Genomic DNA, 15,343 nt, shown 5'->3' on the forward strand with positions numbered 1-15,343 from the left:
GTGGAAGAACAGAAAGAGGTGCAAGAAAGCTCTCTGGCCTGGGCGAGCAAGCCTGCCCCCGACATTCCCAGCAGTGGGGACTGGCCGCCACATGCTTGTCACCCATGTTCCTAATGGCTCGCCCCGAGGATGGTCTGGTCTCTGCTGCGCACTGTTAATTGGGTGAAGATGGAGATTGTTGAGCTCTTTTTCTGCTTCCATATATGTGTCAAACTGGGTCTTCTTTCCTTCCTTTAGGTACTTCTCAGCTTTTAGGAAGTGAATTGTGTTGTCAAAGCATAGAAATTTCTTCCAGTAAAAACTGATTGCACCTATGCAGTACTTGTAACCCAGCCTTTTGCAGGCACATTTATTTATTTACTCTTCCATGTGGTGTGCTGGGGATTGAACCCAGGGCCTTATACATACAAGGCAAGTGCTCTACCACTGAGCCACATCTCTATCCCCCATGGGTGCTGTGTGTGTGTGTGTGTGTGTGTGTATTTGAGTTGTGGGTGGACATAATACCTTTATCTTGTTTATTTTTATGTGGTGCTAAGGACTGAACCCAGTGCCTCGCATGTGCTATGCAAGTGCTCTACCACTGAGCCCCAGCCCCAGCCCCCATGGGTGCTTTTAAACCAGCCAGTGAGCCAGGGAAACTTCATTGGGATTCAAGGCTGTTGGCAGAGGCTGCCCAGGCTGAGCAGGTGTGGGTGGACCTCAGTTGTGGCTCTTCATTGTTTAGCTGCTTGACCTTCCTTTCTTCATTTCTTATTCAGGAGGTCACCCTTCCTCAGTAGTAGTGTGTGGGAAATGTTGGGGTTTTTTGTGGCTTTTTTTTTAAATGGTACTGGGGAATCAAACCCAGGGCCTCGAGAAAGTACTAGGCAAGTGCTCTCTCTACTGATGAGCTATGTCTCCAGCCCCTCACCCACCCACCCACCCTTTTTTTTTTGGTTCTGGGGTTTAAACCCAGGAGCCCTCTTTAGTTTTTAATTTGAGACAGGGTCTCACCAGGTTGCTGAGGCTGGCTTTGAACTTGTGATCCTCCTGCCTCATCCTCCCTAGCTGCTGGGGTTACAGGCATGCGCCACCATGCCTGGGCCACCACCCCTCCTTTTTTTTTTAAAGTGAGCCAGGAGCCCCCTGTTGCTTCCCTGGGTCCCAGTGATATAGTCTCACAATAGTATTTGAGCCCAACAGATGCCTTCTCATACCCACTGGCAAGTCCTCTTTGTCACCACTGTCACTGCCTAAATCTCCTGCAGGTAAAGCCCTTAGGGTTGGGCATATTGTGGGTATGTGTGTTTATTTACACACACATGTTGCAGACTCTTAGAACAGAGCTGAAACAAACCCCAGCAAATGGGCTCCATCGCCAGCCGTCGGTGGGTCCCTGGGGATCCCGTGCTGCAGCGCGCTAACCACAGCCCAAGTTAACGTTTTCTTTCATTTTTTGAAAACCACACTCTGGAGCTGACAGAGGAAGGCAGAGAGGCATCGTGAACACAGAGTAAAGAAAAGAGGATGAAGTAAAGCAAAGCCTGGGCCCCCCAGCTCCCCCTGGGGAGAGCCCTGTGATAGGGGCGGAGCGTCGGGGAATTCAGGATTTGCGTGGGAGAAAAATTTCCTGGCTGGCGAGGAGAGCAAGAACTCTGAGAGGAGGCAGCTCCAGTATTGAGTGTACCACTGGGATTTGTGCCTTGGTGAATTCTTCATATATTACAGTGAATTTAATTAAATACATTGTGATCCCAATTGAGGGTATTCTAATTAGCTGGGTCAGGAACAAATTATTCTCCCTCCTTCTCCAAATGAAAACATCTCTGCTCTTCTACAGGGAAAGCATGTCCTTGGCTGGCTGACTTGCCCCATGGAGTTCCCTTCTACCTCCTGAGCCCTACCTTCTGCTGCTGGTTCATGTCATGCAGGTTCTGAGGGTGGCATTCTGAAGCCAGTGCCACTCAGGAGGGAGGAGGAGGAGCAGCAATTGACCCATTCAAGACTGAAAAATCACTGGGTGGTGGGGAGAAGAACCCAGAGGTGAGGGCCCTGCTGCTGGCTCTGGGTTCATTTCCTCTGGGTTGGACAGCCTGAGAAGCAGCAAGAAAGGAGAACAGGACTTACCACACGAATCATCAGTAGACCCAGGTTCTAACTGGAAGTTTGAGGTGGGATGTGACTGTCGTCAGCGGATGTCTTTTAGCAAACCAGACATAGTTGATCCTGAATTTTTATTTTATTTATTTATTTTTTTTAGTATATTGGAGAATGAACTTGGAGTAAAAAAGCAAGTTTGGAAGTTTGAATTAAACTTTTATATCAGTTACTAAGACAAGACCCTAAATGTTCCCTATGCCCTTTATCAGTGGAAGAGGCTGTGGCCCTGGTTTCCTCATTTCCTTTCATTCTTTTCTTCATGGTTGGTGGGGTATGGCTATTTCCTTTCTGAAATGACCCTCAAATTACAGACAAAGGAATTTGTGGTGGTATAAGAGATTGCCATTGAGCAGCATGAGCTCCAGGATAGAGTGGTTTCGAAATATCTTCATCTTTTTTTTTTTTTTTAAAGCAAGAGTTATCAGTATGATGTTTATTTCAATTCAAGATTTATACAGCTTTATCACGCAGGAGCCCTTGGATTTGAGGACAAAAGACATTTGACATCTCAGTTCCCATCCAGCTCTCTTTGGCCATGATATCCCTGTCTTCTGGCTCAGAGACTGGAAACCCCAGCCATTTGGAGTCGAATCCTCCCATACATATTAAAATTTTATGTTTAAAATTCAGAGCCTCATTGCAAGGAAATCCTGTTTCATGGGAAGGTAATATGGGTTTGGAAGATGAGGCTTTCGTGACTCTTGCTCTGATTTCATAGCTCATGATACTACTCAAATCCCCTTGATGAAATGTATTGCTTTGGACTGTGGTTATTTTTATTCACTCAGTTTTAGCTGAAGCTTTAACAAGCAGAATTCCTGGGGTCTCAGTGACCCACGACCTTAGTTCCTGGTACTTGCACATGTTTCCCGCTCTCCGTTCCAGGTCATGTGGTTGCTCCCAGGACTATCCCACCGGGGCTTTTGCCTTTTGAGGGGGCCTGTGAGGAAGTGGGGGAGAATGAACTTGGGCAGGCTCACCTTTTCCTTCACCTCTACCATACCAGACCGTCCTTCTCCCCAGGAGTGTGGCCACCAGAAAACATGGCCTTGGTGCTTGCCCTCCTTCCAAAGTCCTGTGCAGGGAGCCCTGTCTGTGGAGAGGCATGACGAAGATAAACCACTTAAAAATCAGCTCCCATTTATTTTTAGAAAGTTAGCTTTTTGTTGTCATTTGTAATTTTTTTTAGCGTTTAACACTGGGCTCTCCTGGTTCTTTCAACTCCTGGTTGTGAAATTATTCTAGGGCAGCTGTTACAGGAAGGGATTTTATTTTGTTCCAAGCTCCACATATTTGAGTGTGTTGAGTCACCCATTTGGGGGGTGGGGTGATCATTCTCCCTTGGTGCCTGTGAAGCCCTTTGCATCCAGACCTCCAGGTTGGCAGAATTTATTGTGGGATGTTTTGGTGGGCTCCCATGCTTGAGGGCCTCAAGTCCCCTCTAGTGAGTTTGCTATGCCACCTGGTTGGTACATTTATATTTCGTCCTCTAGCAAGGTGCATGTGTGCTTCTGTTTTTTTCACACTTTGTCAGTGGACATAGACTATTGAATTGAGTGTGTGGGCCTTGGGCAGTGTCATTAGATGGGACGCCCTCATAGAGCCACTCTGGTATTTTTGGCCTCACGTGGACACAGGATGTTTCAACCACTGCAGCTTCTCCGTGTCTTGCATTATAATTGGTACAAGGAAAGGATCCCAGCAGGATCCAAAACTGTTGTCAAAGCATGGACGTGGGACAGATGCACTGTGGTCAGAAAGAAGATGAGCAACTCAAAGCCATTCCAAGGCATTTGCCATGCACCTGGCCAGGCTTGGGTGACGGGGTGGAGATGAGTTGGTGAGGAGAAAAAGGGAAGGTCAGAGTATCAATGCACACATTAAACACTTGCATTATCATCTAAATTCGCTCCTCCAGAAAGAGGCTGAGTGCTTGAGGGAGTGGGTGGGAGGGTAAACCCCAGGTTCTGGTTGTTTCTCTCCCACTACCTGCGTTGACTTGGGTTAGTTACTTATGCATTTTGAGATTGTTTCCCTGGATTCATGCACACCCAGTAGAAAACACTCCCTCTTCCCTTCACATGAGCCATTTGCAAGGAAGAAGACAGCCTTTGTACACAGAAGCATGCTGATTCCCTGATTATTAGGGAAAAGGGGCCACGGCTTTCATGACTTTCTCCAGAGACTCAAAACCATGGTGGATTTTATTCTTGGATGATCTTTAAGAATCCTAGGCACAGAAGTCTTGGGTCTGCTAACTCTTTGCATGATGCCAACTGTACTTGTACCCCCAAGTCATTCCTATGTGTGCTGTTTCCTGCTGGTCTTTGGGCCTTCATACTCTGAACTCAGTACTGTGTCTGCTAAACACAACAGAGAACATAATTGTGACCACTCTATAAACTCCATGACCAATGACATTGACCAGTGATGAGCCAGATGACCATGAGAGATTGATAGGGAACCACTCTGGAGAAAATATTCTGTCATTCTTTAATCCAGAGGAAATCCTAATTTTGGATCCTCCTAATAGACTGTATTTTAAATACAAACACCTCATTGTCTGTCTTGTGGAAAGGCCAGACAGCAGCTTTGGCACTGTTTTATAGACCTAGGATGTTGTATGGTATGATGGCCTCCAGTTGTCACCAAAGCAGAGGGTAGCTGGCTTTGTCTGAAAAGGGCCGGATTGTGATGCTTTAAGCTCCACGGGCCTTACCATCTCTGTCATTGTCGTTCACTCTGATGCTTCTGAGGCAGCCACAGGTTGTATATCAATCAGTGGATGTGGTTGTGTTCCAATAAAACCTTATATACAAACTCAGGCAGTGGAGGGCTGGGTGGGGATATTACTCAGTGGTAGAGAGCACTTGCCTAGTATGCACAAGGCCCTGGGTTCTGTCCCCAGTACCACGAGAGAGAGGGTTGGGGGGAGAGAGAGCAGTGGGTCAGATTTGGCTGGTGGACTGTGCTATCTGCCAATCTGGTTTTTGGAAAATGAAAGGTGCACTAGGGAAAGCCAGGAAAACAGAAAGTTATAAAAGAAGGTACAAAAAAAATTGAGTGACCCTGGGAGGACCCAGTCGATGAGAGGTGTTAGTAGCACTCTGGAGAGCCACCTGTGAGTGGGCATTGGGGACATGGGAATGCGAGTTGCCTCACTCCTCAGAGGGTGCTAGAGAAGTGGACCCTTTGAGGAACCTTATCATGGATCATCCCGTTTGGCTGTTCCAGCCTGTCCCCCAGTGGCACGCCTCTGGCTGTGAGCGTTGCGGTGGTGGCTTCCAGCAGCTGACTCAGGGCATGCCCCTCTGCTTTGTCCCTGCAGCACCTGCAGCAGCATGAGAGTGGCGTGGAGGGCGAGAGCTGCTACTACCACTGCGTTCTGTGCAACTACTCCACCAAGGCCAAGCTCAACCTCATCCAGCACGTGCGCTCCATGAAGCACCAGCGCAGCGAGAGCCTGCGCAAGCTGCAGCGGCTGCAGAAGGGCCTTCCAGAGGAGGACGAGGACCTGGGGCAGATCTTCACCATCCGCAGGTGCCCCTCCACTGACCCAGGTGAGTCATCTTGTGGGCACAGGAGGCCAAGGTGGACCTGGGCATTGGCCTCTGAAGGACCGTCTCATGTCTTCTGTTGGGGGATGACATGCCATTGCTGGACTTTCAGGGGACTGTATGTTCTGGAAGGAAGGCACATGGTGCCTTTATTTATTTACTTATTTACTTTTAATAACACTTAGTACCACTTCACTTTGCGGATACGCTTGGGTGTAAGGAAGCTACAAGCCACTACTGGAGAGTGGGCCCAGAAGATCTGCCCCTGTCCCTAGGTTCCTCCAGCATGTGCTCTGGATTCCGTTATTGGTCCGACTGACCTAGCAAATACTAAGCTGCATGCCTTGCTCAGTGTTAGGAGTAGGCAGTTTGTGGCCTTGAAGTCTGTTAAAAATGAACTTCAGAGAGGATCAAAACCCGTACTTGTTATAAAAACCCTGTTAGTATTTGAGAGTGATTCCCTGTTGTTCCGTGGGTCTGGGCTGTGTGCCGCTTCACCCAGTTGAGACCTTCTGGTGGTCATGCTCCTTTCTCCATCTCCTGCCATCTCATCTGTGGTCACCTTTCTTCCTTCTTCCTCTTTGTGACTAAGATTGTTTCCCTGGCTTCATGCACACCCAGTAGGAAAACTCTCTCTTTTTTTACATGAGCCATTTGCAATGAAGAAGATGTCCTAAAATCAACAAAGAAAAAGCCCTCGCTTACTCCTCAGTCCTCACTCTGTCCACGACTGAGTCTTCAGGATTCTTGGAAGAACCATCCGTATCGCTGGTCTCCAGCCCATGCCTCGGCCAACCATCTTCTGTATTCTCCTTTTACCAAACCACCCCTGGGAAGGGCACAGGTGGCCTTTGATTTGCCCAACCCAGAGGCTGCCTGCTGGTCTTTGTTGGATAAGGTTTCCTGGTCCCTTCTGGAACCTCCTTTCCCTCCAGAACTCATTTCTTTGTCATCCTTCTGCTTCTCTTGACAGTCGTCCATGCTCGTCCCTGGCTCTCGGTCCTTAGCCTGCCCCTTACGTAAGTGTCACTGGGCATCAGGCCCTGGTCCTCAGTCCTCAGCCTCTTGAAGCTTTGACCAGAGATTGCCAAGTGCCCTCAAACAGCCTCCCAGGTGCCTGGCTGCTGCCACCCTGTGCCCTTCCTTGTCCCTCGGTCTCCCGTAGCACCTTCTCAGCCGCTGGGCCATGAAGTTGCATGGGGTTTTAGTTTTAATGCTACCAAATCATGCATTTTTATAGTTTTTGAAGTTATGTGAAATATGAAAAATGGTGGGACCCTTCTGTTCCCCAGGGGAATGCCTTTCAATTGTTGGATGATTCTTTCGCCACTTATTTCCATATTGGCCAACGTGCTGCTACTATCGTGTCTTGATTCTTTTAAGATTTTGAATATTATCTTTTGGCTTTCTAGTTTGAACAATGACAGTTTCACTAGTGTGCCTTTCTGTAAACCCTCCCACTCCTACCCAGGCCACACATGCTCATCTTCAAGCTCACAGACCCCACACGGGATCCCTATACCCTGGCGCCCCCCACACCAGTTCACAAACACACAAGACACCACACCCACTCACCAGCCTCATCTTAAACACACCACCCCATAACAGGGCCCCACACCCTCCACATTCCACCAGTGCACCCAACAAATACACGGACACTGCACCCCATACCTACAATACCCCACAGACCTGCTGACACACTCTCCATGCATACACACACCCCAACAGACACTGTGCCCCACCCGGCCTGTGCCTCCCCCCCCCCACGGGGGCCTCCCCATACTCACCAGCCCCCTGCACACTACATCTTCCCCTCCCTCCGTCTTCTGTTATGAAGAAATAATAATTTGGGGTTATATTAATATTCAGTGTTTTCATTATTATAACTCTATAAATATTCATCACAGCTGAGCCATGTAGAGTCTTATAATTTCATTTACCTTCTTGTACAACTTTTTGTTTTCCCTGGCTTTCTAGGTACCTATGATTAATTCATGGCTCACCTTACTCTGCCATATTAGATGGTTCCTAATCTCTGAGCGCCGTGTGCTGTCGGTTTCTGTGTTAGCCCCATTTCCTCCTGGAGGCGTCCCCTCCAAGCCCCTCCAGAGCTCCCTGCCCGCGGGCTCCTGTGGGCGTCCTCCCAGGCTCCTGGGCTGTGCCTGCTCCAGGGAAATGACACCACTGTTCCCAGTGACAGGCGGTGCCCCAGTGGAGGGATTTTCCTCCTTCTCTGGGAGCTGAGGGTTGTGTCACTGTAAAAGGCACATTCTCTTCAGGAAAGAGCTGTCGGTACCACGATCATCTCTGTCACTGAGTTCACGGTGAGACTGTCCTTTCCCATGTGTTCTCAAGTGGCTTTTCTGGTTCAAGTTTACATTCCACCTCTTCTGCTCCATCGCTGGTCCCCTCCCTCTGTTGTGAGGCCCTTGGGGCCACAGTGGCAGTGGGACCCACAGACACTAGTGGTGCCACCTGGCTGTGGGGGACCTTGCTCCTCCCCAGGGTAATTTGGTCTCTGTTTGGCTCTGCTTCTCCCCATTATTCTGCTGCTGAGTCATTTCACTGGATTCCCCTTCCTCCTACCAGCGTGTGAAGACCCATTTCATTCAGAATTTGTGGGGTTTTTTCTTTTTCTTTCTTTTTTTTTTTTTTGGTCAGCTCCACATACGTCATTGTTTTAATCTTCCATTAAAAGCTGGTCCCTTTCACCCCTCAGTTGTGTCTTTCACTCTGCTCAGAATTCCCTTATTATTAATGAGGTGCCCCAAACTAAATAGTGTACAGCTGCCACTTCACCCGGGTCTGTGACTGGAACAGACAGTCCCCTGTTTTATAACGTAATACTTCTATTTATGCAGTCCCCTCTGGAATTGCTTTCCTGCACCCTGCCTTCTGGGTTTCTCTCATTTAATGCATATTAGGGTTTTTTCCCCCCTGAAGTGTATGAGCAACTCCAGTTAAGATGACAGACTTCCTTTCCACATTTCAAAATCCTTTTGTATTGTCTTTGGCCTCCAGTCATGTTGTTCCACCCACCCCCTCCCCTCCCTCCCCCTCCCTCCCTCCCCCTCCCTCCCACACATGCTCCAGTGAAGTTTGCACTCCACTGACGACGAAGAGGCAAATGATTAGGTAATACTTACTCAAACCAACATTAACAGGAACTTGGTTCTGTTTTAGAAATCCCTGCCTGAGAATGCATCTTGAGACATAACCTCCCTGTCCCCAGGGATTGACTCTTTAAAACTTGAAAGAATATCTTCAAGAAAAGGGACATTTGGGGCCCGGTAGAATTGAGACATTTAAGATCATCAGCCTCCAAATTTGTAAACACAGGCTTTGTAAAGTACTCCCAGTTCTCTGCTCTTTAGCAGAAGGATCAGGATGGGATCCTCCCACTAGCAGCATCAGTCACATGCACATGAAGCCCTTAGAAGCCTCGGAGCCCTGGCAGGGCCCTGCCTGCTCCAACCCCAAGCTGGATGCCAGTGGTCCTGCTGTCTGGAGGCTGTGATGCCGGCGCCCTGTCCTTCTCTCATTACATGACCACAGTGCTCCTTCCCCTTTCTGCTTTTACTTTTTCTCCTCTGTTGTCTGCACACCACAAAGTTTTATGCAAAAGCCATCAGCAAGCACTTCCTTCTTTTTCCAAGCTCTGGACCTCATACCACAGTCTCATGGTCTTTTCTAAAGGTATCAGGGTCTCCCTTGCTAGAGCTGATGGCGCAAACTCTGGAATGGTATCTTCACTGTGGACAACAAAAATACCTCTTCCAATTCTACCTGTTGCCACTGCTTTAACGTATATTCCTAGTATTCCATGCATCCTGGTCTTGCACCAAAGACTGTTCAGTAATAAGTGATTGCTAAGTAATATCAACATAATCTTAATAACGCTTTACATAATGGTAGCACCCCAAATTTTTTTGCAAAAAAAAACTGGCTTAAAATCTGATGATTATGCTGTGGAATAACTCACCTCACCGGTCTGCCAGCCAGCCAAGTTCACTACCAAGTTCACTACAAAGCCTGCCAGCCCAGATGAACCTGTGGGTCTAGAGGAAGGAATCGAGGTAAAGGAAACTGTGAAGGTCTCTTCCAACCTTCAGGACTTTCTGGTGATGGCTAAGAGTCATATTTGCTGCTGCTGATGCTTCATAATCCTTAGGAGGTCTCTTGGCTAGATAGATAATGTGCAAGTCCTCCCCTGCACCACAGGGGTCAGCCTTAGCTGCCAGCACCGACCCCCACATGGCCCTGCTGGTGGAAGGAGCTTCCTCCTTGGGTTCACAGGCAGGCAGAGCCCTGAGCTGGGTTGTCCTTAGCAGAGCATGATGTCTTCTTTCCACTCTTACTCCACAGGTCACCCACACGTACACATGCACTTGGTTTTCCAGTTTTTAAAAAGAAAAAGTAGCAAAGGCAAGGAGAGCAAGAGAAAACTGGAGGAGGAGGAGAAAGGCCAAGAGAGAAACACACTTTTACATTTAACTTCTCAAGTTAGAAATATTTTTTCCGAGGGCTGGGGCGGTAGCTTAGTAGTAGACCACCTGTCTCACGTGTGAGACATGTGGGTTTCATCCCAAGCGCCTCAAAAGAAAGAAATTATTTGGAAATTGACTTGGAAATATATATCTCAGAGAGGAGAGAGTAAATTAACCACGTGAGGCCTTTCCCCTGGTCTTTTTTTTTCCCCCTCCCTATCTGGACTTTTTTTTTTATGTAGATGGACAGCATGCCTTTATTTTATTTTATGCATTTATTTATTTATATGAGGTGCTGAGGATCGAACCCAGTGCCTACATGTGCAAGGCAAGTGCTTTTCCACTGAGCCACAACCCCAGCCACCTATCTGGGCTTTTGATCACAATTTTGAGCGCCTTTTCTCCAAGACCAAGTCGTCTCTTGGGTCTTTTCATCTCATTCTTACCTGGCGGCAGGTGTAGGCAGCCCATCACTATTGTGATGGGTCCTGTCTCAGTGCCTGGCATCGGCCCTCTGCTTTCCCCTCAGCTGACGGACAGCTCTGGAAAGATGGAAAGCTCGAGTAGGTGTGTCGTGTGTAGGATCAGCTTCCCTCTTGGCTTATTAAAAGAGGCATTTCTGGCTCCTGAGTGAAACTCTAGTTGATTTCACTCTATCAGTGCCCTGGGCCTCAGGAACACAAGAGGCCCTTTGTGTTTCTGTTCTTGGCCTTTCTCCTCCTTCTCCACCTCCTCCTCCAGTTTTCTCCTGCTCTCCTTGCCTTAGCTACTTTTTCTCTCATATGGACATAGATCTTCGAGCTTTGCACACATGGGATTAATTACACCGAGCAATTCTTCACTGAGGGCCTACTACGGGCAAGCCTTTTAATGAGTTGGGGACACAGCTGGCATCTCCTGTTGGCTCCTGGCATGGATGCACTGGTTAACACCCCAGCTCAGGCACTCGAGGTAACCTGATGATGACTCAGTTTACAGAGGACACAATCCTTCAGAGTTTAAGAGACTGTTTTGCTTGGAGCAGAAGGCAGCATCCCCCTTGACTGACACATCTTTGGCTTTCAAGGTAGTGAATTTCTGGGGTCAGGGGAGATGGAAGCCGCTTGCCAAGGCGTGATGTGGTTTTGGTGACAGCCTCTACTGAAACACTACAGGCTTCCCTTGATGAATCTTTTTGTTGAACCAAGTTTCAGACAGCTCTGCTTAACTCATCAGCTGAAGAGAACAAAAAAATTCACAGTTTCCAGCTTTCTCTTTTGGCTTTGTTTTTATTTTTCAAAGTTGGCAGAAGGCGGCCCTCTAAACACGAAATATTGCATTTTTATCTTTTTTATGCATAGCTAAATTATATGTAATTTCACTGTGATATTTCTCATGGTATTAAAGTATGTTGTGAAGTTTGGTTTTGTCAAGCAAGCACAGCTGGCCTCCTCGTCCTTTTTACTGTCTGTCTTGTTGACAAGGCTTGGGAAAAGTATAGGACTATAGTATTTCTAACTTGAGAAGTTAAATGTAAAGGCATGTCAAAATGAATTGGGGGTTGATTGAAATGTTAAGCATTTATGGAGGAATAGAGAAAATAGGTCTTTAAGTACATTCCCTGGACAAATAAATGACAGGGTGCTTTTTAGAAAGCTATTTTGCCATGCAAAGACCCAGAGACCACCATGTATCAATATGAAAAATGGAGTTTACGCAATAACATAGCTTGATTTTTTTTTTAAAAAAATATTATTTTCCTTGTATCTTCAGAGATAGCTGGGCTAAATAGTCTATAGCTGGTGTGTTTGGCTGTTTCATGGGTGGGATCTATTGATAGGGAATCAAAGAGCATCAGGCACCTAGCAAGAACTCCCACATTGGTGGTGGTGTTGGTGAAAGATTCTTAGCAAACTTGCTAACGATGTACCAAAAGGTAAAATCTTGACTGTCTTTTGTTCACAGAGGTGGTTTTCTGTTTGCAAGTATAAAGCATTCATGGTTTGGTTACTGTCTGATTTTCTTGCATTTTGCATCTACATAGGGAGACCAGGGTAGTTCTCAGAGTGTACACTGTCTTGTTTTTCTGTTGGAACAGAGTTCTTGATTTGCCTTAATTAGTCCTCTAACAATCTACAAAGGTCAGTGCCAATTGCCTGTTCATTTACATTTGTAATTGTGATGGCTTCTGATTACATATTCCTTGTCTCAGTCCTTCTTCTAAGTACATGCTAGAGTCTCCTTCCCTCCCCTTCCTCCCACACCACCCACACGCATGCGGGCGTGCGCATACACGCGTGCGCACACCAGAGCAATGTGAAAGCTGAAGGTCTGACTCCTCATATAAGAGCCCTTTGTAGTGACAGACCAGCTTTCCTGGAATGTCAGCATCCCGTGGAAAGCCATCTTGGAGAGGCTCTTGCCTCTAAGTTAGGGATATAATGAAGCCAGAGTCAGGGAAATTATGTCGATACCAGGCAAGAAATCTGAGAGCCATTATCCAGGAGCCTTCTTGAACTGGGTAATTAAGGGCAATTAAACTTTTCTGCTGGCTCTCTGCAAAATATGCTAATGATCTGGTCTGTTGGAAGGTGGACATATGCAGAGTGCTACTTCACTGCTGTCACATGCTGCTGGCCTGCAAGAGTCCCTCTGGAAAGCATGTGACATCACCAGGATGGTCACCAGGAGAGTGGGTCCAGGGTCTTCAGCCTCCAGATCTGCATTTCCTGTCTGCTCTGGAGAGAAAAGCACCTGCACAGGACGCTGCCCCTTTTAGAGGTCGTCCTGGCTGTAGCAGCCCGAGCTGAAGTGGTTCCCGCGTATTCATCCTCTCTCATCCTAGATCTGCCATTCATTGGTTGCTCTAACTGCCTGGGGGTTCGGTGGTGTTTCTGTATCTCTCACTGGAGCTCAGCTGCGTATGGAACTGCCCATCAGTGGTGTTCTTGACCAGGAGTGCCATCCCCTTGACTAGGTACAAGCGTGTGTCCTAATGGCCACTGAGTGCTGTCCACTCTGAGAGGCACAACATTGTGGCTGCTCCTTACTGGGGATGGTGCTACCAAGTGGCCTATCAAGTAGAATAAAAGAAAAAGGAATGAAAGATGCTGGCCCGTTGTTACTAGAGTTAGGAGGTGCCGAGGGGTGAGCATCAATGTCCTCTGTTGGAGTATCTGAACATGCCAGAGACCCCAGTTGGCTCTTCAGAGCCCAGAGACACAGGGAGCTCCCAGTGAGAACACAGAATGCCATGTCCTACTGAGCATTATTTTAGTGAAATCTTTATTTCATACTATCGCAAGTGGCCTTGGAAAGCGGTATCCAAGGAATCCCAAGTTTGAGACTTGACCCTGAAGAGGACCTGGATAGCCAGCCAGTAAAGAGGCATTTTTGTTGAGGTGGGAGTCAGGGATTCTGTTCTCGAATTTCACTGGAAGGGAAGGATCCTGTAATGTCAACCCATGTCAGGGAAATTAGTGGCTGTCCTCACTGCCCCGTCATGTACAGACCTTTCCCATACTGATACCCATCCCAGCCTCTGCGCTTAATGCCTCCTTCATTGCTCTAATGTATTTTTCAAGAGAAGTAATGATTTGTACTTAGGTTGTCTTTAGGAATGTCCAAAGAATCCGTTTCTGGGGCTGCTCACATCCTATATGGAACTTGTTCCCAACCTTGGTAGGGGGCCAGGGAAGAAATAGAACATGCATCTCTCTGTTAACAGAAATAGCTCAAAGGCTTCTTCTCAGACATACAGATGGTAAGGAACCCCCTTCAAACTGTGACCCAATTATAAGAATTATAGTTCCAAACGATTTTTTTTTCTTCAGACACTGACTAGCAGCAGAAAGTTATGTGGCCTTGCATATTAGAATAAGCACTGCTTGTATTTTCCTGATTCCTGGATTTAAAGATCCCTGGAGAGGCACCAGGAAGCTTCTGTAGATCCTCTACTAAGTTTAAATACAAATATAAGTTCATTTTCACCATCATACTAGTCACATTTTCAGTGCTTCCTAGTGACATGTGGATTGTGGCTACCTCAGGGGACAGCACAGACTTATAAGAACAGTCCAGAATATGTACTTATCAGTGCTGGGTTCCTCCGCAGGCCCACATGAGGTGTGGGCTGTGCTCTCCATGATACTCTCTGGCTTGCCTTTTGAAGAAGTGCAGGACCTGCTGGCTTCCTGCTGGCTTCCTGCTGGCTTGAATGGGGTCCGTCTTTTCCTTGCTTGTCTCAGTTTTTCTCTGTATGGAAGAACTGTGTCTTCAAATAGCCACTTAATTTTGGTTTTGCCACTTACGTCTTTTCCATTAGCAGTTTTGAGGGACTTTGAAAGGACTTTGTGAAGATGTTTTTTTTCAGAGTGGATGTTAAAGGGCTTTTTATAGTTTCATACCTCAAGACTATCTTGAGACCTTTTGTGTGTATGCTAATAAAAGAAGCTATTTATTGCTTTTAAAAGATCCTTGACCTCTGCTCTAATTAGCATATTAAAAATTGGACAGTATGTGATTTTCTTGGAACACAGCTGTTGTTTTAACCAAAAATTTTATCCAAGATTGTCATTTCATTATAAGTCAAAGAAGAACTTGTTCATTTTTTCTCTCACTGGTTTCATTGGCTTCAGTTCTTCCTTATGGACCACATTAGTTTGTCAGAACTTCCATAGTCAGGTACCACACACTAGGTGGCTTAGACAACAGAAATTCATTTTCTTACAGTTCTGGAAGCTAGAAGTTTGAGATCAAGGTGTTGGCCAGTTCGTTTCTCCTGGGGCCTCTTTCTGAGACTTGCAAATGGTGGACTCTCCTTCCTGGCTGATCCCCTCTTATAAGGACGTCAGGCAGATTGGGTTAGGGCCCACTCTGAAGGCCTTATTTTAACTTAATTACCTCTGTAAAAGTCCTATTCCAATAGAATCACATTCTCAGGTATACTGGGGACTGGGTCTTCAGCAGGGGAATTTGGGAGGAACACAATTCAGTTGATTACGTGGATTTTGTGGTATCTGAGGCTAGTCTTTCGTTTCCTTTTCTGGGGTCATCCTGTGTGTGGCAGGATCATAAAAGGTAAAGGTGGATATGGAGGTGAAGGGAAGTGGTGGGGACACCAGACCTCGCCTCCAGCAGTGTTTTAAGTATCCACCAGGCCTCCTCAACTTCCCATTC

At 47.0% G+C, this 15,343-nt stretch overlaps 1 protein-coding gene across 5 annotated transcripts in view; it reads left to right on the forward strand.

Moving 5' to 3' along the window:
* Nucleotides 1–15,343, forward strand: part of Zfhx3 (zinc finger homeobox 3) — a 241,462-nt gene that overhangs the window by 140,770 nt on the left and 85,349 nt on the right. For all 5 annotated transcript variants that reach the window (XM_058575900.1, XM_058575897.1, XM_046434352.2 and 2 more), the window contains one exon: nucleotides 5,471–5,702. In XM_058575900.1, coding sequence (XP_058431883.1) covers nucleotides 5,471–5,702 — 232 coding nt within the window. The remainder of the gene's footprint in view (nucleotides 1–5,470; nucleotides 5,703–15,343) is intronic.

This window comes from Marmota monax, unplaced genomic scaffold, assembly GCF_021218885.2.
Source record: "Marmota monax isolate L192 unplaced genomic scaffold, Marmota_monax_Labrador192_F-V1.1 WCK01_AAM20220418_F8-fsc00024, whole genome shotgun sequence".
Lineage (NCBI taxonomy): Eukaryota > Metazoa > Chordata > Mammalia > Rodentia > Sciuridae > Marmota > Marmota monax.